General features: G+C 40.6%; 1 protein-coding gene and 2 long non-coding RNA genes across 7 annotated transcripts in view; 2 read left to right on the top strand and 1 right to left on the bottom strand.

The window, feature by feature from the left end:
- itgb2 (integrin, beta 2) overlaps positions 1-21,474 on the bottom strand; it is a 38,319-nt gene that overhangs the window by 3,637 nt on the left and 13,208 nt on the right. For all 3 annotated transcript variants that reach the window (XM_042002089.1, XM_042002087.1, XM_042002088.1), the window contains exons 3-15: positions 19,990-20,084; positions 18,125-18,326; positions 17,737-17,907; positions 17,265-17,506; positions 14,137-14,295; positions 10,405-10,500; positions 10,222-10,311; positions 9,983-10,123; positions 8,363-8,556; positions 6,360-6,592; positions 2,815-3,034; positions 2,502-2,716; positions 2,249-2,415 (exon numbers count right to left, since the gene is read on the bottom strand). In XM_042002089.1, the coding sequence (XP_041858023.1) occupies positions 2,249-2,415; positions 2,502-2,716; positions 2,815-3,034; positions 6,360-6,592; positions 8,363-8,556; positions 9,983-10,123; positions 10,222-10,311; positions 10,405-10,500; positions 14,137-14,295; positions 17,265-17,506; positions 17,737-17,907; positions 18,125-18,326; positions 19,990-20,084 (2,225 nt within the window). The remainder of the gene's footprint in view (positions 1-2,248; positions 2,416-2,501; positions 2,717-2,814; positions 3,035-6,359; positions 6,593-8,362; positions 8,557-9,982; positions 10,124-10,221; positions 10,312-10,404; positions 10,501-14,136; positions 14,296-17,264; positions 17,507-17,736; positions 17,908-18,124; positions 18,327-19,989; positions 20,085-21,474) is intronic.
- LOC121650538 lies at positions 15,266-15,766 on the top strand. Its single transcript, XR_006012297.1, has 3 exons — positions 15,266-15,366; positions 15,447-15,539; positions 15,734-15,766. It is a non-coding gene; the product is annotated as an uncharacterized LOC121650538 (long non-coding RNA).
- LOC121650537 lies at positions 16,138-16,710 on the top strand. 3 transcript variants are annotated; one of them, XR_006012295.1, is made up of 3 exons: positions 16,138-16,293; positions 16,334-16,419; positions 16,494-16,710. It is a non-coding gene; the product is annotated as an uncharacterized LOC121650537 (long non-coding RNA). The 3 variants fall into 3 exon arrangements; XR_006012296.1 differs by having other exon boundaries at positions 16,334-16,446; positions 16,567-16,710; XR_006012294.1 differs by lacking the exon at positions 16,334-16,419.

Here is a 21,474-nt window from a genome sequence, read left to right as displayed (position 1 = left end):
CAGAGGGGACAACTTAATCTTCAGTTGTCTTCAGAATTCGTTTTTAGAGGAAATCGTTGTGGGAAATGACGAAGTGAGCTTGGTTTTCCAAACTGAGAGCTCATATGTTCAGAGGGCTCCGAGAGTCCAGATGTGAAGATGTCCAGAACCACCTGCTGTCTTTAACATGGTGTAACCAGAGCTGTTATTTTGCTTTATTTATCTCCTTCACTTAAACTGGCTGGTGCACAGTTTTACAGCTAGCTGGTATTTTTCCAGTTTTCAACATAATTGTAGACGCTCACACTTTGGCTGATTTGGAGGCTATTTGGTGAAGCGGGAACCAATTACCTGGTTATGGCATCACCTCCATCAGGAACGCCGCTGTGCTGTGTGATATGTCAGATGGATCACCCTCCATAGAGCCTTAAAAATCAGGACAAAATTGGTCCTATGGCCAAAATTTGTTCTTTTAAAATAGTTTATCCTGGTGTTTTTAACCCTTCAGTGGCCGTTATGCCTCCAAAACTCCACAATTTTTTATGGAAAAAAGCAAAATAAAGTAATTAATTTCCTTAAAATACATTTGAAGTGGTATTTGCTAATTATTATTATTAAGCCCTAAGATGGGTCAATAATTGGCAGCAACATTAATTTTCATGCATTATTTATTTTTTTAATAGTCTGTTTTTAATAAAAACTCACACTTTTGACCCTGAAGCCATAATCTATCATATGTTCAGATTTTTTCCCCACTTTAAAAAGTCAGTCTTCTCAAATAACCTCAGCCTGAAATACATAAAAATATTTAGATTTTGTTGTTTTTTTAACCCTTTCATAGCCATAATGATTAGAAAAGCACAAACATTTGGCCCTGAGATGGGTTTATGATTGATTTATATTTATGCATTATTATTTCTTTCACAGCCTTTTTTCTTTTGTAAAAACTGCTCTAAAATATGACTTATTGATAAACTAAATGTTTAAGCCCTGATATAAAAACAAATTTAAAAATTAACAAAGCAAGATTAGTTTTAACAAGAAAAAAGGGCTGATTCATTTTTTGACCAGTAAACACCGGCCAAAGTTAGCATCCAACTCCACGCATCCATGTAAGTCTGCAGCTGGTCCAGGTCCACATGCTGCCAGCCTGTAACGGGACTCAGGATCAAACCTGTGTGCTGGCACATAATGAAGTGTCTCAGTGTTTGTAGGAGACCAGATAATTGGTCCGTTTTGGGAGATCCATCCTGCTGCTACTTGATCCTTCTCATCTTTGGAAGAGTCTTCAGTGCATCTGGATTCCAGCTGGTCTGTTTCTGCTTCAGCATCCAGTTTTGGAGGATGAAGAGCTGTCCTCATCTTCGCAGCGCATGATGTCGCTGTGTGTCTTCTTCAAACTGACTGCTCCTGCACCACTGCTCATATTTATCACTTGTATAAACTACTGGAGTAAAACCAGTTTAGTACCGGTGCTGGCTGCAGCTGACAGAACAGCGTCTGAGCAAAACCCAAAACAAAATCCAGATTTTCTTTGGTGCTGGCAAAGTACCCGAGTAAAACCCAAACAAGCCCAAGTCGATGGTAAAAAAGGCTTCTCTGAATTTTTACTAAAGCATCAGTTTATGATGCCGTGTGGCATGTGTGTGTGCACGTGCACACACATATATGCACAGATCTCTCTTTTTATACACACACACCATTTGTAACACACACTTGTCATTTGAGCAGCATGGCACCGTTGCAGAGAACGATAAAAAGTGATGTTATGCTGCATCGTGTGAAAGCTGAAAATCTGGTACGATAAAAATAACAATAACTGGAAATAAATGAATGCATTCATCTATGTTAAGATGAATGTTTTCAGTGGGGCAGAGTGTGGCCTTAGCATCAGATGTGTCAGTTTTTGTGTAGCTTCGTCATTTTAACCTAATTCAAGGAAGTGACATGACCATTTTAACTATTATCCTTTGGCAAGTTTGGGCTTTATATATTCAACGCAGCCAAAATGACGTGAAAATACGACAAGCAAATTTTACAGAATGACTCTGGGATCTTCTGTGAGGCTGGAAAACTGTCAGAATGCCTGTCATTAGTTTTATAATAGGGTTTTAATTCATATGTAAGTCACTTTGGAGAAAAGCATCTTAGACTTAGATTAGATATATGACCACTTCACGTCATTACAGCCCTAAATCCTTAATAAACGTAGCTGTTCATGGTTTAATACGTTCTTGTGACAGAGTGAAAATATAAGAAAATGTCTTACCTGTGCCCACTTGGCTCTCTTCCTTTCATTATCAAACTTCTTGAACTCTTTCAGGTCCTTCAGATAGATCAATAACTTGAGGATCATCAGCAGCACGATGCCGATCAGAGCCACGCCTGCAAGGGAGCCTCCGATGATAGTGGCGATGCTGGGGGGCTCTGGACACTCTGGAAAAACGGGGTTCAAATTTCACACATGGCAGCTTTTGTTGCTTACAGATCCTTCATTTGGGAGTTTTAGTCTGTCTTTGTACCTCTCTGTTTCTGAATTTCAGCCTCGTAGTTATCCTGTCCCACCAACTGCTTCAGCTTGAACGTGATCCAGCATCCCTGACTGTCCTTCTGGCGGCACTCCTTCCCTGACATGAAGAAGTTGTCTACCATCTTATGATAGATGCTTTTGCTGCAAACCTCACTACAGTTCTTTTGAAAGGGTCCTGAGTTAAAGCCGAGGCATTCAATGCACTTCCTGAGAACATCAAGTTTTAGGACAAAGATAAAACATGGATGAGTAGTGAAGCTGATACAACCAATAACAGAAAGTATGAGCAGGTTTGGACTCCTTACAGTTTGGTCAGGCATGGATCAGGGCAGCCCAGGCAGGTCTCGCAGAGCGGCAGCTGGTATCCTGCAGCACATTCACAGAGGCCACACTTGCATTTCCCTCTGCCGTTGCACAGAGTGTTGTTTTCACTCTGACAGTTTTCTTCAGACACTTTGCAGTGACAAGCAGAACCCTCGAAGCCTTTAAAGCACTCACATTTCCCACATCTGCAAACTCCATTTCCTAAAGACAGCAGAGGAAGAGTTACAGCGTTTTCTTTGTTGCTCCATCATCACATGAACACTAAACCTAATTAAAATCAGAAAGTAAGAAAATAAAATCACATCAAATTAGACAATCAACCAGTTGCAGCTGCGTGCATTAGTCTGTTTGTGGAGGCAACATGGACGTCTTTACCAGACTGTCCTTCAAAACCAGCCTGTCTGCTCACCCAGGAAACGTTGACCTTCAGACTTCAAACTAAACAGTGACGGAAACATCTGAAGGTCATCTGTCATATTTACAGACTGACCACTGGGTAGCTGGTCTTTCTGTAGATGCAGCACCTCGCTGGCTTCACCGCGGGTCCCAGGCCGGTGCAGTTGGACCACCGCTGCAGGATTTCCTCCTAATGAAACCAGTGCTTCAGGAAACCCGAACGACGGCTTTCTGATAACTTCACTTGGAGAAATGTTTCAGAACTCAGCGCTTGAAATTCCAGCACAGCGAGGATTCAGCCTCCACAACATCAAAACGGCCGTGAGACGTCGTCTGTCCGAGGCAAAAGTCCACAACCTCATGACAACAGCCTCTGCAGCCATCCCACTTAAGACATTTGATCACGCACCAGCGGGCGCACACTTCAGTCCATGCAGACCAGGAGGAAGGCGAGAGATTTAATTATTCATATGTAGCTGCTGGTGGCAGATTCAGGGGTTTCTGTCACTGTGGAGACGTTTCATGTTTTCATCTTGATGTGTGATGGCAGGCGGATTTTCTGTTCAGCTTGTTCTGACTGAATATTAATTAAAAATGAATGAAAATTAAATGCTGTTGAATATGACATTATGTCATATAAAAAATAAAGCGACAGGTAAAAATAGATTATGACGGGATTTTTATGACCCTGTCAGTCAAAATGACTGAAAAAATCTAGTGAAACCTCTGAAATCTGTATTCTGTTGATCCATCGGCAACTTAAGACTGAATAAAAGAAGATTTAATCAAAGACAATAAATAAACGATAGCTTGTTTACAAGTCTTGTAATTGGTAGTAAGTAGAGCTGCACAATTAATCAGATTTTGATCGTGATCACGATTTTGGTGGCCACAATTAAACGAACCTGATCGTCAACGATATTTACACTTAAAATCACACCGTTCTCAACCAGCAGTCTGCCAACCACCAGGGGGCACACGCGAGGCCAAGGCTGCATGAAGCTGCCTAAAGAACAGGGGCGCCCCCCTTTTACAGTCGGCAGCTCGCTGTGTTGCCAACGTAGCCACTATATTAGCGAGTTTTTTATCACCTCTAGCGACTTATTTTTAAAAAAGCGACTAGCGACAAATCTAGCAACTTTTTCTGGTGATACTGGAGACTTTTGGAGACTGACGTGAAAGAGTGTATAATTTACTCTTCAGTGAGAAGGGGGTGCTGCAGACCCCTCCTCCGTCAAGAAACACTCAGAAAAGGCTTGGTCCTCACGCAGCAGCAGCTGCATTCAGAGCAGGAGATGATCTCTGTTTCATGACCAGGCTGAAAAGGAAACATACAAAGCTGCTGCTGGCTGATCCCGTGCTGGCTCACCGTCAGATATTAATGTTTATTAATGAAGAGTGTGGACATAAACATTTAAAAAGTTAAAAGTCTTGTGACATGTTGCAGGCTCCTAATTTAAAAAAAGAAAAATTACGCTTAATAAAATTTAACTTAAAAAACAAAGAAAATATTGACTTATGAATTTTATTTATTTATTTTTGCTGTTCTAAACATTTTTAGGCTGTTTTTTCATCAATTTTTGCCTTTCTCACAACATCCCTCTCCATGGTAGCATTCATTACAACTATATATACTAGTGATGGGATGTTCGGCTCTTCTGGCTCTGAATTTAGCATCTTTTGTTTAATTAGGTGAAATATCTTTTAAAAGAGCGCCTACAAACCCTGGAGGTAAAACCTGTTAACAGAACTGTTGTTAGACCCTGATTTATAGGTTTTATTTAGCCAGCTAACACCACTGTTGTTTGTGGCAGCATCTCAGTTTTAGTCTCAGTTTTAGTCGTCATGACGAAAATGTTTATTAGTTTTAGTCCTAGTTTTAGTCGTCATGACGAAAATGTTTATTGGTTTTAGTCACGTTTTAGTCGTTTCTAAGTGTGATAGTTTTAGTCAAATAAAAAAAGTATTAGTTTTTAACAAATGAATTTAGGTCAATAATACGTATTAAAAAGTGGAATCTAGGTTGACAGGTTATAACAAGTAATTGATAAAACAAGTTAACCTTAATGCTTTTACATAATAACCAGATCCTTTACCAGACTGAAAGCTTTAGCCGAGACTTTCCCATCAACAGGGATGAAATGCTGCCGTGTTACTTACCTGCTGCTGGACAGAAACTTTTATTTCTATATTTCACCTTTTTCATGAACTGATGCCCGACTTCATCATACAAACATGTCACACAAGAAAACATCAGGTCTATAAATTCAACATAGAGCAACACATTGTGTTTGGTTATTTTCATCAATAATAACTAAATTAAAAAGAATGTTTTTAGACTTAGAAAGTTTCTAACCAACAGCAGATACTGGAATCAGTTACTCCTAAAAAGCAAAGAGAACAACATCCTGACTTTGGTAACTGTGGCTTTATTTCTGAGACTTTTCTGAAGTGTAAAACTCCACCCTGAACACACACATGTCCAAAATATGAGCAAAGAATGAGGAACACATGCTCAACGGGACCTGGTCTGCCAGAGAAATGATGGATTATAGTTAAAATATGTCCATATATCATCGCTTCATCCACGCTGCCGCCATGATTCATCTATGAATGAACGAGCTGCTTGTCTGTTCGCTGCACGTCTGGTGGTGGGCGTGGCCAAGGTGCAGCAGCGTTGCTGACTGACAGATCGCTCTCACAATAGACAGAAATGTCGTGTTTTTAATGTCGGACAATCAGCTCACAAACATTTTCATCTCGTCAACGAAATCTCACAAACATCTCATGTTTTCATCATCAGAGCCATTTTTAGCTCGTCACCGTCTCGTTATCGTCATGAAAAAAAGGTTCGTCATCGTTGATGAGAACAACGCTGGCTAACACAGAGAATGTTTGGCTTTGATGAATCTGCTTCATAAAACAGCCCTCTGGTTGCATTAATAGAAGCTCTTCAGTCTCACATATCACACGTGATTCATGAGAAGAAAACAGTGATGGACGGTAATCTTTCCAAATGGCCTTTATGATTCACACGGTGAGCTGAAATACACACAGCTGTGCAGAAAAATGTGTCTGTGTGAGAAATACGGGACATAAGGCAGCCATGGCGGTGCCTCTGCAGACCTACCAGCACATTGTTTGTTCTGGAACTTCTCGCAGTGCTCATCGTCACATTGGCAGAATTCACCGTAGTAGCTGCTTCCACTCTCCATGGTGTGACACTGACACCTCCCACACTCACAGTCCCCCCGACCTTCGCACTCGGTGCCATTCTGCCTGCGACACAACTCTCGGATGGACTGCTCATCTTTATCACCAACGTTGCACTCGCAGAATTGACCCACAGAGCCTTCCCCGCAGCTGATTACAGACACAACAAAAACAAAGACGAGCAAAGAAAAGTCAGGTTAGGCCTGGTACACACAACGATTTTTGGGCTGTTTTTGTCCCTATTTTGCCTCTTCCCGACCTTGGACGGCTAACACCCGATCATCGTGAGATTTCACCGTCCAATCATCATATGGTCTGTGGTGTGTTACGAGTCGATTTGTCCCGATAATCCACTTCGAAACGGGTCGTAGCTGACAATTGGGAATATTGCACATGTTTAATTTTTCACAGCCGATTTCTGAGGAACGCCGACGACTTGTGCATTCTGACTGCATGGATGATGACGTACGGATTGTAGCCAATCAGAAAGCGAGCTGACTGGGGAACAAGGGCGTAAATAAAGTCCGTGTTCACGCTGTCTCCAGTCTGTTATTTTTTTCAGTTCTGGCTTTTTCTGTTCACAATTGTTCCATTCCCTCTTTCTATATGTCCTCTTCCATGCTGGGCGTTGTGTTTTCCGGTTGTTGCTATGTTTCTTCTTCTGCGTTTTTTGCCGGTTGTTGCTATGTTTCTTCTTCTACGTTTTTTGCTGGTTGTTGCTATGTTTCTTCTACGTTTTTCGCCGGTTGTTGCTATGTTTCTTCTACATTTTTGCCGGTTGTTGCTATGCTTCTTCTTCTACGTTTTTTGCTGGTTGTTGCTATGTTTCTTCTTCTACATTTTTTGCCGGTTGTTGCTATGTTTGTTCTTCTACGTTTTTTGCTGGTTGTTGCTATGTTTCTTCTTTTGCGTTTTTTGCCGGTTGTTACTATGTTTCTTCTTTTGCGTTTTTTGCCGGTTGTTACTATGTTTCTTCTTCTACGTTTTTTGCCGGTTGTTGCTATGTTTCTTCTTCTGCGTTTTTTGCCTGTTGTTGCTATGTTCCTTCTTCTACTTTTTTTGCCGGTTGTTGCTATGTTTCTTCTACGTTTTTCACCGGTTGTTGCTATGTTTCTTCTTCTACTTTTTTTGCCGGTTGTTGCTATGTTTCTTCTACGTTTTTTGCCGGTTGTTGCTATGTTTCTTCTTCTATGTTTTTTGCCGGTTGTTACTATGTTTCTTCTATGTTTTTTCACGGTGTTGCTATGTTTCTTCTATGTTTTTCGCCGGTTCTTGCTATGTTTCTTCTACATTTTTTGCCGGTTGTTGCTATGTTTCTTCTTATACGTTTTTTGCCGGTTGTTACTATGTTTTTTGTTCTACATTTTTTACAGGCTGTTACTATGTTTCTTCTTCTGCGTTTTTTGCCGGTTGTTGCTATGTTTCTTCTTCTACGTTTTTTGCCGGTTGTTGCTATGGTTCTTCTACGTTTTTTGCCGGTTGTTACTATGTTTCTTCTTTTATGTTTTTTGGCCAGTTGATGCTATGTTTCTTCTTCTACGTTTTTTGCCGGTTGTTGCTATGGTTCTTATTCCATGTTTTTTGCTGGTTGTTGCTATGGTTCTTCTACGTTTTTTGCCAGTTGTTGCTATGGTTCTTCTTCCATGTTTTTTGCTGGTTGTTGCTATGGTTCTTCTTCCATGTTTTTTGCTGGTTGTTGCTATGGTTCTTCTATGTTTCAACGTTTGTCCGGCTCGGAAGACTAGATTGTAGATCAGTTGTGGTACAACATCGCCATGTATGTCTTGTTCTGTGATTACATTTTCGGAACACACCACACACAGTACGACAAAACTGTTTTTTATCTTCACGTTTGAGGTCTCGACAAGATGAAAAATTCTCATAAGATCAAAAAATCCTTATGTGTGTGTCAGGCCTTACCTGCAGGTTCCACAGTTGATTCTTCCCTTTCCATTGCAAAGTATGTGGTTTTTATCATTGTGTTCCGTACATTGGCATTCACAGTTGGTAGATAGAGTCACAGTTAACGTGTCTTTAATTCCCAGTAGCTTGACAGAGAATGATTTCTCCTCCTTCATACAGGTTTTTGCTGTCACAGTAATGTCAAAGGAGATCTACAAAGCAAATTTCAGTTCAGGGACTCAGACATCTTTGCATCATTTAAAAACATAAAGTATAGAAAATTTAAGACTGCATTTCAAAGTCATGTGTAAAGCTTTCCGACTGAGGTTTTTCATCTTAGAGGCACCCCCAGCTGCTGGGATTAGATCCCAGCTGGGCAAGGGTGGAGCAACTTTTTACATTAGAAAGTTTTCTTTCTTCTTTGGACATTGTCTGCTTTCCCCCTCATTTTCAGTCCTGTCCTTGTACCTGACCTTTTTCAGAGAAACATAGTTTTCCTTTGTTTCCACCTGTGCAGCCTCTTTCATCACTGTTTGGTGAAAACACAAAACCCTGCTCTATACTGCCTCAATCTTGCCTTCTGCCCCCTGGTGGATGCTTTTTGCACTACAATTCTGACATCACATAACAATAAACTGTAGAAATTAAACTATTATTATTATTATTATTATTATTATTATTATTTCTATATTTATTTGATAAAGGGCCAAAAAAAATCTGATTAATAAAAATAAAAATTTTCTCTCCATCATCTCTTAGGTCAGGTGTTAAAGGATGAACACCGACCTCTGAATCCTTCAGGTAGAAAAAAGGCTCCTAACTCGTGGGATGAACCAGAGTTGTGTCGACACATAACAGACAACTTAGCAAAGAACCGGTTTAAACTGGATCTTTTGCCTCTTTGTCACAGAGATGAGAATTTATTCCCATTTCTTTAGTTTCATTTGTGAAAAATAAAAAAAGCAAAGATCAGACATCTGACTGACAGAAAACAGGATTTTAGCAGCAACACGGTGATTCAATACTTTATCTGCTAGTTAATATATTGTATTTGATACTCTTTTTAAATATTTAGAGACCACTGTGTTGATAAAAAACATGCAATTTATTTTAACTTCGGAGAGTTTTAGAGAATTAAATTATAGGTGAAACCAACCACAGTGTATTCCTTCTGTCTTCCATGTCACATCAAATTTTACTGGTCTGATGCAGGTTCTTGAGAATTATATTATATTTTATTATTTTCAGTTTAAGAAATTTAAAATAATCTTATATTAATTTGTAGTCTAATTATTTAATCATTTTTCTTAATTTCCCTTTTAACATATTTTTAAATATAATTTACTCAATATATTTTATTCCAATTTTATAAGTATTTCTTTAAAGTATTTGTATTAAAGAATATTTCATATTGCACTTGAAATTAAGAAATCAAAGCAAACTGTACAAGCGTGACATTTTCCTTTCCTGGTTCTGGCTCAGATACAGGACTCGTTTATGTTTGAACATGTTAGATCAGCGGTTTTCTGATCTACTGGAAACATAAAGAACAGCGGACACAGCTCTACTCACAGGATGAAATAATCTGATGACAGTCGTAGATATAACATTCTAACAAAAAGTCAGAAAACCACCAACCTCTTGATTCACGCCAACATCATTACAAACACCTTTGCTTTCGCTCGGTGCTTCTGGGTTAGAACAATCCTTTGGCTTGTACGAAACTCCGACATTGTCAGGAAGATTGTCGTGGGTCACCGTTACTTTAGATGACAACCGCTGTTGGATTAAACATTTCAGTCAGACGTCATTTGGGAAAGAATAGTTTCAACATGAAATGAAGCCAAATCACACAGAGCAGTCCACCAGACACCTACATTGTAGGCTCCTCTAATCAGCTCCACCACATTTGAAGAATCTGACGAGAGAACTCCCACCTCTGATTTTGGAATCATGTTAGAGAGTTCCTGATAAAAACATAGAAACCAGTTCATTTAAGTCAGTTTGTTTTCTACATTCACATGAGAGTGGTAAATAAATGGAAGGTCGGTTTTATTCACCTCGTAAACAGTTTTCATGTTTTCTGTCACAGCAAATATTGGCTGAATGTTGTTTTTTTCCAGCTGCATGGCCAGTTGTCCTACAGAAGGGTAGTCCTGCACACAAGTCAGTGAAATCAGGAAAATGGTTTTTAATTACTACTGGCCTGTACGTGGAGGGAGAGGAGCAAGGGGTATGGAAGGGAAAGAAGAGAGATGGGATCACTTTTTCTACTACTTTGTGAATAATGCCAATCAAATGTTGAACTCATGCTCCATTTTCTAAATACCTTTTTACACTGGACAAAAGCTGCAAACACCTGTAATGGTAAACTGTTTAATTGGCAATAAAACTGGCATTTTTTTTTGGCATGACTGCAGTAGAAACAGATTTGGCATCAATGGAAAGACAAGACCCGGGTGTACACTGTGAATACGGTGATCAGGGCAACAAAATGGACACAGCTCACTTTTTCTGCATTGAAACGCATACCTACTGACCATAACGTTTCACATAGAGCCTCTGAAACTAACTGCAGTTAAAGGCTTTAATCTGACAGCCTTGTGTATACCATGTCATTATTGCCCTGAAATTCTTGTCACCTTTTATTCCATTTGTTTCTATTCTTACATCTAAGCTAGCAAACCCCAGGCTAATGGAGGTACTGAACATCTTAGAACAAAACTTTTCACTTTAGATGATCAGCCAGTGGCGACATGCAGTATATCACAGGAGTGCGGGTGTAGGGCTAGGTAGGGGCAGTGGGGACATGTCCCTGACTCCTGAGTGGTCCCTGTCATTTACTGTCACACACACAGCTGAGAGATTATGTAACATCGGTGCTGTAGGTCCCACCTTATGAGCAATTTCAATGCTATGAAACTGCTCATAAGGTGGGACCTGATATGATTGGCTTTCCACTTTTATGTCTTGCTATTTTGATTGGCTATCCCTTGCTGCGCTCTGTTGGAAGAGCCAGATCTTCTGGCTAGCGCTAGGTAGTGTCAAAGAGCGGTGAAAATGGTGAACATTTTTTTTTCAAAATTATTACAACTATAAAGAAGATGATTTTACTTTTTAACATTGGTTTATCATTGTGCGGCAGTGGCTCAGGTGGTGGAGTGGGTCATCCAATAATCGGAAGGTTGGGGTTTAGATTACCACCTCACCCTCCTAGTCTCCAGTGTTGGCATCGCTGGTGTACAAATGTTTGGTGGTCGTTGGAGAGGCCTTAGGATGCAGATTGGCTGCCACGTTTCCGTCAGTCTGTCCAGGGCAGCTGTGGCTACTGAAGCTTACCATCACCAAGATTTTGCAACTGTATCCTTTACTGATCATATTGTTGCACCGTTTCCACCGGTGGGTGGAATCCGAACCGAAAGGGTGGAGCTTGACAAACTACAATCCGTTGGTTGGTTGAGAAAAAAAGTCACTTACGTGTGACCTGGCATAACAACAAACCACGAATGGATCCTCGTTTAGAGCAACATATTTTCTTCCAGCACTGGATGATGCCATTCTGTTCCTTTGTTTCTAAGCCGTGTTTTGATTCTACTTTAATCAGGGCGCTGCACTGCGATGGCGTAATGCTATTACGTAGCTGAGGCATCTATCGCTATCCGACTGATACTCCGCCTTTCAGGTGAGGTTATCGTTGGCTGTGGAAACGCAATGAGATTTACAAACCCACACCCACTGGTGGAAACAAGGGTTAAGGCAATGAATTTAGGAAATGGGCTTCTTCTACTGCGTGATTACAGAAAAGCGTGATTACAGAAAATTTTTGCCATGTTGATGACTGCACTAGTAAAGATATGAACAAATCAACTGCCTTCTATGTCTTCACAATATCAAGATGAAACAAATATGCCAACAGAGGTCTTCAACTCATAAAATTACAGAAATCATTAAGTATAATATATATAACGTATTTATAATATAGTATTTAGTGTTAGAAACTTCTGTGATTTAGTCACCCAGCAATTGTGCAAGTTTTCCCTTTTAAAAAGATGAGGGAGGCCTGTAATTTTCATCATCAGTATACCTCAACTCTGAGAGACAAAATGAAAAAAAAAAAAAATCCAGAAAATGACATTGTCTGAATTGTAATTAATTAACTGGTAAATTCCTTGGTAAATAAGTATTTGGTCTAAAACAAAAGTTCATCTCAATACTTTGTTATATAGCCTTTGTTAGCAGTGACAGAGGTCAGATGTTTCTGTAAGTCTTCACCAGGTTTTCACACTGTTGCTGGTGTTTTGGTCCGTTCCTCCATGCAGATCTCCTCTAGAGCTGTGATGTTTTGGGGCTGTCGCTGGGGAACACGGACTTTCAACTCCCTCCACAGATTTTCTGGGGGTTGAGTTTTCGAGACTGGCTAGGCCAGTCCAGGACCTTGAAATGCTTCTTATGAAGCCGCTCCTTCGTTACCCGGGCGGTGTGTTTGGGATCATTGTAATGCTGAAAGACCCAGCCACGTTTCATCTTCAATGCCCTTGGTGATGGAAGGAGGTTTTCACTCAAAATCTCACCATACATGGCCCCATTATTTCTTTCCTTTACACAGATCAGTCGTCCTGGTCCCTTTGCAGAAAAACAGCCCCAAACCACAATGTTTCCACCACTGTGTTTCACAGTAGGTTTGCTGTTCTTTGGATGCCACTCAGCATTCTTTCTCCTCCAAACATGACAGATTGAGTTTTTACTGAAAAGTTCTATTTTGGTTTCATTTGACCATATGACAATCCTCTTCTGGATCATCCAGATGCTCTCTAGCAAACTTCAGACGGGCCTGGACATGTACTGGCTGAAGCAGGGGGACACGTGTGTCCCTGCAGGGTTTGAGTCCATGGCGGCGTAGTGTGTTACTGATGAGCCTTTGTTACTTTGGTCCCAGCTCTCTGCAGGTCATTCACTAGGTCCCCCCGTGTGGTTCTGGGATTTTTGCTCCCCGTTCTCGTAATCATTTTCACCCCATGGGGTGAGATCTTGTGTGGAGCCCCAGATTGAGGAAGATTACCAGTGGTCTTGTATGTCCTCCATTTTCTAATAATTGCTCCCGCAGTCCCCCTTACCTATTGTAGATTCAGTCTTTCCAGCCTGGTGCAGGTCTACCATTTTGTTTTTGGTGTCCTTTGACAGCTCTTTGGTCTTGGCCTTAGTGGAGTTTGGAGTCTGAATGTTAGCGGTTGTGGACAGGTGTTTTTTTTTTAATTTTACTCATAACGAGTTCAAACAGGTGCCATTAATACAGGTAACTGAGAGAATTGCTGGCTGACTAAATACTTTTTTACCCCACTGAACATCAAGGGCAAACACTCAAAATGGACTGTGCACATTATTTTGCCCATTTAACAGATGCAATACTCTGTGTGTCCAGTTACTAAATCAACTGCAACATGATATTGCATGTGCTACCAAGTTTGCACGTTTTTACACACACAAATCTTTAGTCCATCAAGCCCATAATGTTAATTTCTGATGGAAAAATTGTATAGTGATGATTTTTGGGCCTCTATCTCCGAGGACAGAGGATCAGAATCACCTGACCAGAACTCTGTACAAATTTGTGTTTCCTTCTTCAGATAGTATCTGGAGACAACAGCAAACAACATTATTATCGTACTATTTATATATTGTACTTATCGCTAGTTAGTTGCTTGAAAAATCACTTGGGAGTGTTAATATGGGCAGCAATACAAAAAAAAACCCCAAAAAACAACAAAATAAAAAACACATGAATTCATACGTACCATGTCACTACTCTTGGAATAAAGGTTGTTTTCCATGTGGCATCTTTCATCATTGGGTTCCAGGATACCGGCCAGTTTTCCATCCCCGGCCATGTGGAATCCAGCATCAGTAGCCAGAACAATCAACCGAGTGCTGCTGTTCCTCCAACCTATTTTATCCTGTACATTAGGATGTGTGTCAGGGAACAGCAATTAGGGTACAGGTAGAGGACGTTTCAGGAGACAGAGAGACTAAAGGTGGAGGTAGAGGACGTTTCAGGAGACAGAGAGACTAAAGGTGGAGGTAGAAGACGCCTCAGGAAACAGACAGGCTAGAGGTGGAGGTAGAGGACGCTTCAGGAAACAGACAGGCTAGAGGTGGAGGTAGAGGATGCCTCAGGAAACAGACAGGCTAGAGGTGGAGGTAGAGGACGTTTCAGGAAACAGACAGGCTAGAGGTGGAGGTAGAGGACGTTTCAGGAAACAGACAGGCTAGAGGTGGAGGTAGAGGACGTTTCAGGAAACAGACAGGTTAAAGGTGGAGGTAGAGGACGTTTCAGGAAACAGACAAGTTAAAGGTGGAGGTAGAGGACGTTTCAGGAAACAGACAGGCTAGAGGTGGAGGTAGAGGACGTTTCAGGAAACAGACAGACTAGAGGTGGAGATAGAGGACGTTTCAGGAAACAGACAAGTTACAGGTGGAGGTAGAGGACGTTTCAGGAAACAGACAAGTTAAAGGTGGAGGTAGAGGACGTTTCAGGAAACAGACAGGCTAGAGGTGGAGGTAGAGGACGTTTCAGTAAACAGACAGACTAGAGGTGGAGATAGAGGACGTTTCAGGAAACAGACAGGCTAGAGGTGGAGGTAGAGGACGTTTCAGGAAACAGACAAGTTAAAGGTGGAGATAGAGGACGTTTCAGGAAACAGACAGACTAGAGGTGGAGATACAGGATGTTTCAGGAAACAGACAGGCTAGAGGTGGAGGTAGAGGACGTTTCAGGAAACAGACAAGTTAAAGGTGGAGGTAGAGGACGTTTCAGGAAACAGACAAGTTAAAGGTGGAGGTAGAGGACGTTTCAGGAAACAGACAGGCTAGAGGTGGAGGTAGAGGACGTTTCAGGAAACAGACAAGTTAAAGGTGGAGGTAGAGGACGTCTCAGGAAACAGACAAGTTAGAGGTGGAGGTAGAGGACGTTTCAGGAAACAGACAGGCTAGAGGTGGAGATAGAGGATGTTTCAGGAAACAGACAGGTTAAAGGTGGAGGTAGAGGACGTTTCAGGAAACAGACAAGTTAAAGGTGGAGGTAGAGGACGTTTCAGGAAACAGACAGGCTAGAGGTGGAGGTAGAGGACGTTTCAGGAAACAGACAGACTAGAGGTGGAGATAGAGGACGTTTCAGGAAACAGACAGGCTAGAGGTGGAGGTAGAGGACGTTTCAGGAAACAGACAAGTTAAAGGTGGAGGTAGAGGACGTTTCAGGAAACAGACAGGCTAGAGGTGGAGGTAGAGGACGTTTCAGGAAACAGACAGACTAGAGGTGGAGGTAGAGGACGTTTCAGGAAACAGACAGGCTAGAGGTGGAGGTAGAGGACGTTTCAGGAAACAGACAAGTTAAAGGTGGAGATAGAGGACGTTTCAGGAAACAGACAGGTTAAAGGTGGAGGTAGAGGACGTTTCAGGAAACAGACAAGTTAAAGGTGGAGGTAGAGGACGTTTCAGGAAACAGACAGGCTAGAGGTGGAGGTAGAGGACGTTTCAGGAAACAGACAGACTAGAGGTGGAGATAGAGGACGTTTCAGGAAACAGACAGGCTAGAGGTGGAGGTAGAGGACGTTTCAGGAAACAGACAAGTTAAAGGTGGAGGTAGAGGACGTTTCAGGAAACAGACAGGCTAGAGGTGGAGGTAGAGGACGTTTCAGGAAACAGACAGACTAGAGGTGGAGATAGAGGACGTTTCAGGAAACAGACAGGCTAGAGGTGGAGGTAGAGGACGTTTCAGGAAACAGACAAGTTAAAGGTGGAGATAGAGGACGTTTCAGGAAACAGACAGACTAGAGGTGGAGATAGAGGACGTTTCAGGAAACAGACAGGCTAGAGGTGGAGGTAGAGGACGCCTCAGGAAACAGACAGGCTGGAGGTGGAGGTAGAGGACGTTTCAGGAAACAGACAGGCTGGAGGTGGAGATAGAGGACGTTTCAGGAAACAGACAGACTAGAGGTGGAGATAGAGGACGTTTCAGGAAACAGACAGGCTAGAGGTGGAGATAGAGGACGTTTCAGGAAACAGACAGGCTAGAGGTGGAGGTAGAGGACGTTTCAGGAAACAGACAAGTTAAAGGTGGAGATAGAGGACGTTTCAGGAAACAGACAGACTAGAGGTGGAGATAGAGGACGTTTCAGGAAACAGACAGGCTAGAGGTGGAGGTAGAGGACGCCTCAGGAAACAGACAGGCTGGAGGTGGAGGTAGAGGACGTTTCAGGAGTAGTCATGACAGCTGAGTTGAGACAGTCTAACTCTAGTTACCTTCTGATGGTTCCACATCAGTTTAATCAATAACTATCAGTAATCAAACCAAACAAGCACAAAAACAGAATCATCCAGATTACTGAACCTGCCAAACTGTATGTAAGTAAATCTAAACACTATTAGGCTACTGAACACACGCAAAGCATGCTGGAAAGCTCTGTCCACCTATTTTCCACATGCTAAAAGTTATTTTATCTTTCCTCCACCTTGGATTCAACAAATCAACTGTTCTTCTTTTTTGACGTTTCTTGTTATTTGGGCTAAAATTGAGAGAACGCCATGTATTTATGATTATTTGCAAATTTATTAATGGGAGGAGATGAGGTGGTCCTGGAGCTGCAATCAATTCCATGTCAAGGAAAAGATGCACACAAATGTACGCACCGATTCATACATCTGATTATTTTTGCCTTGTCTGTACTTTCCCAGTTGTGGTTGTACGTCATCTTTCAGTATGAAAGCTACGCAATCCTCCGTACATGAGGCCCCTGGAGAACTCCTTTCACAGTTCATAGTGGAACAGCTATGACACGCTACATTTGATCAAAACAGTTTTCTACAAAAATCATAGAAATTATTTTAACACATTTCTGCACATGTAAGTGTTTGGTTGAATCCTTACCCCGCATACAGAAGCCTGCATCATGGCATCCAGACATCCCTCAGGTGTGTCCAAGTTCCCAGAAATGAACTGCTTTCCCACTTCATTTCTGAAACTGCTTTGGTCCGACGTCATGCTAAGCACATGTCTGTACCCAAAGGCAGCCTGACAGAACTGCTCTTTCTCATCACACGGCTTCAGGAGTTTCTCTTTGTTGGTGTTGGTGTAAGGAAGGACAGCCTTATCAACAAAGGCACCAAACCCTGGAATGACATAGTTAGCTGTGATTGGCTTCTTTAGAAAGCGGTAAGTTCAGTTTAAACAATAAGGAGGCGTGAAGTGCAGGCGGCTGCTCATCATCCAGATCTGCCTCCATTTCAGCTGCTGTATGTGTGGATGGTAAAACCCGTACATCTTATTCATTTATCTGGAACTATCATTCTATCTGTTTTGGTTCTATTCTGACTGTTTTCAGATGAATCAAATTATTTACCTATTTGACCTTTTTGGGTGATATTACTCAGAGCTTCGAAGAGTTTTTCCCCCAGGTTTTTGACATTTGCTAAATCATCTTTCATTGAGTATGAAAGGTCCATCAGGTAGTAGAGATCCACTGGATAACCTTCAACTCTCTTAAACTTCACAGTGAAGGTGTTGGAAAGCCCTGTAAATGCAGATAAGAGGGTAAATGAAAAGATTTTCTTTCATGCATGTCTGAATTCATTATGCACAAACTAAAGCTTCATGAAAATACGAAATGAAAGTGACAGAAAACGAAATAAAAACGTGACACTGACACACGTTGACTGGGTTTATTAATGGGGGTGAGAATCTGTGTGAAACGGGAAGCGAAGGCAGCTTTGGATGAAAGAGACACTGACCAGGTCGCAGCTTCAGGCGGATCTGCTGAGGACTGATCTGGACCGGTTCCTGCTTGTCAAACGATGCAGACAGAGGCTCTTCCTTGATGGTCTGTAGCTCATTCTTAGGGGAGACGATCTCTTCCTGCTTGCAGCCTTTTGATTTTAGTTGGTCCTCGGTGTCACAGCGTACTGCGTCTTGTTCACCAGACTTGGTGAAATTCTGCATGAAATGAAGGAAATGAAAACGAGAATGGTATTAATCCTGTAATTTTTTTAAATAAAATAATGCAGTTTGTTTGAAAGTATGTACACCCTCTTGATTTCTAAGATTTTATTTAAAAGAACATGAAAGAAAGATCTGTTTCAGGTGGTAAAATTCATTAAGTCCAACCTCAGAATGACAACATGTCAGATAACAGTCATTATTTACTGAACAGAAACTAAATCAGTGTGGAAAGAAAGCTCTACTGGGACTCAGCCTCCTCATTTATTCTGATCACATTTGTTATTTGTTAGATCTGGGAACCTGGGTAGAACTTTCTAGTTAAACTGGTTTGAGTCTTATCTAGAAAACAGGGACTACTTTGTGTTTATAGGTCTGAGTGAACTAAAATAACCTGTGGAGTTCCCCAAGGCTCCATCCTGTTCAATAGGGCTGCAACGATTAGTAGACGCTGTCGACAATAGTCGACAATAAAAAATAGTCGGCAACAAATTTAGCCGTCCACTATTGTCGGCATAAAAAAAAAAAAAGAAAAAAAAATACAGCGTGAGACATCGTCTTCTTTTTTTTATCTCTGCTGAGAGTTGCACATGCGCAATAAAGTCCGCCAGGGGAAAAATATGGTGGCGGACCAGGGAGGAAAACCGCGGCAGAGAACGTTAAAAGTCTGGGATACCTTCACGTTAAACTTACAAAATAAATTAAATACATGTGAGATTTGTGAAGTGGACCTTGTGTACCACAGAAGTACGTCTGCAGTGCTCAAACATTTAAAGAGGAGGAACGTCGGACTTACTTAACAACCTTATGCAAGATTTCAAAGCTGAAAGGGAAATAAGATCCATATATAATAATCATGAGATACATAATCCGATTGGTCGACTAGTCGTTTTAATAGTCGGTGACTAATCGACCATCAGAATAGTCATTAGTTGCAGCCCTACTGTTCAACCTGCTGTTCAACATCTACAACTAAATATGTTACCACAACTTTACATGAAAATGTAAATTACCATCTGACCTGGAGACTACAGACCGATCCAATCAGATGCATTGATCAGGGCAAAGATTGGATGTTTCAAAGTTTCCTTCAGATAAAACTGAAATAACAGTTTTTGGATTAAAAGTCAGCTTCAAACATCTCAGTTAAAAACCACCAACCCAGCCAGAAATCTGGGCTTAGTCCTGGACTCAGACAGGAAGGCGGTTGTGAAGTCGGCCTGTTATCACTTCAAGACTGTCTGGAGGATTAAAGGACTGATGACTGCTGGAACCCCGTCCTTACAGGTCTCCCTAAAGTCCATCAGACAGCTGCAGTTAGTCCAGAACGCTGCTTTTCCAGTCCTCCACACCAGGAACGTGGATCATAGAACCAGAAACCAGCAGGTCTGCTGAACATTTATGTTTCTATTTGCTGGTTTTATCAGAACGAATGTTAATTCCTCACACTGGAACTTTTATTTCTTGCATTTTATCTTATTTTGTTCTAACTTTTTCTGTCTTTATTTAAATTCTTTCATTCCTTTTTAATGTTTGTTTTAATGTACTTCGTCTGCACCCCGCTGTAAAGCTGTTAATGTTTATGTAAAGCACTTTGGTCTCGTACATGAAACGTGATGTACAGGTAAACTGTCTATGTAGAATAAACTTGATTTCTCACCAGCTGTTGACACCATGCACAGTACGGTCCAGATGCAACACAGTCAGCACAGGAGTTGACAGCTGACTTCGCACACTCCTTCTGCTGACACAGTCCTGCAGAGAAAACCCAAAAACTAGTTCTACACATTCATCATAACCCCTGAAATAAGACAGTGTGGACATTATTATTGTTATTATTGTTATTATTATTATTATTATTGTTACTATTATTATTGTTGTTATTATTATTATTATTGTTATTATTATTATTATTGTTATTATTACTATTATTATTAATATTGTTGTTTTTATTATTATTATTATTGTTGTTATTAATATTATTGTTGTTATTATTATTATTGTTGTTATTATTATTATTATTATTATTATTGTTGTTGTTGTTTTTATTATTATTATTATTGTTGTTGTTATTAATATTATTATTATTGTTATTATTAATATTGTTGTTGTTGTTATTATTATTATTGTTGTCGTTTTTATTATTATTATTATTATTGTTATTATTATTATTATTATTATTGTTGTTATTAATATTATTATTATTGTTATTATTAATATTGTTGTTGTTGTTATTATTATTATTGTTGTCGTTTTTATTATTATTATTATTATTGTTATTATTATTATTATTATTATTATTATTATTGTTGTTATTAATATTATTGTTGTTGTTGTTATTTTTATTATTATTGTTGTCGTTTTTATTATTATTATTATTATTATTGTTATTATTATTATTATTATTATTGTTGTTATTAATATTATTGTTGTTGTTGTTATTTTTATTATTATTGTTGTTGTTATTATTAGTCATGTAAACATTAAGCGTGTCTTATTTTAATGTTTCACTGTGCAGCATTGTTGTTTTTAAATGCTCTATAAATCGGGGGGAAGCTGTCTAAGCAGGGAAGCCCAGACTTCCCTCTTCCCAGCCAGCTCATCCGGGGGGATCCTGAGCCGTTTCCAGGCAGTCCAGAGATGTAATCCCCCCCCAGCGTGTCCTGGGTTTTCCTCGGGGCCTCTTTCCGGTGGGACTTGCCTGGAACACCTCAACAGGGAGGCGTCCAGGAGGCATCCTGACCAGATGCCCGAGCCACCTCATCTGGCTCCTCTCGATGTGGAGGAGCAGCGGCTCTACTCTGAACCCCTCCCGGATCACCGAGCTTCTCATCACTGCAGACGCACCAGTCCTCCTGTACAAGACCCCAAGATACTTGAACTCCTCCTGTGATGGGGCCAAAGAGGGTGTGGGCCTTATTTTAATTAGGACATTATTTATTTTTTTAACTGCATGTCATTTTATTTGTGCTATTTATTTATACTTTTAACTGCATGTTTTACTTGTTTTATATCCTTGGTTTTATGCAGTATATTGTATTGGTTTTATTGACACCCTCTGAGGCCAATCAAGCCTTAACGAGCCCACATTAGAGACAGGTGCGAGCAGTCCTGAGAGGATTTAGGAGACAAGGGATGCTGCTGG

The sequence above is a fragment of the Melanotaenia boesemani genome, chromosome 12 (assembly GCF_017639745.1).
Source record: "Melanotaenia boesemani isolate fMelBoe1 chromosome 12, fMelBoe1.pri, whole genome shotgun sequence".
Classification (NCBI taxonomy): domain Eukaryota; kingdom Metazoa; phylum Chordata; class Actinopteri; order Atheriniformes; family Melanotaeniidae; genus Melanotaenia; species Melanotaenia boesemani.
The sequence above is the reverse complement of the archived record's forward strand: the minus strand, read 5'-3'. Positions and strand labels throughout refer to the sequence as shown.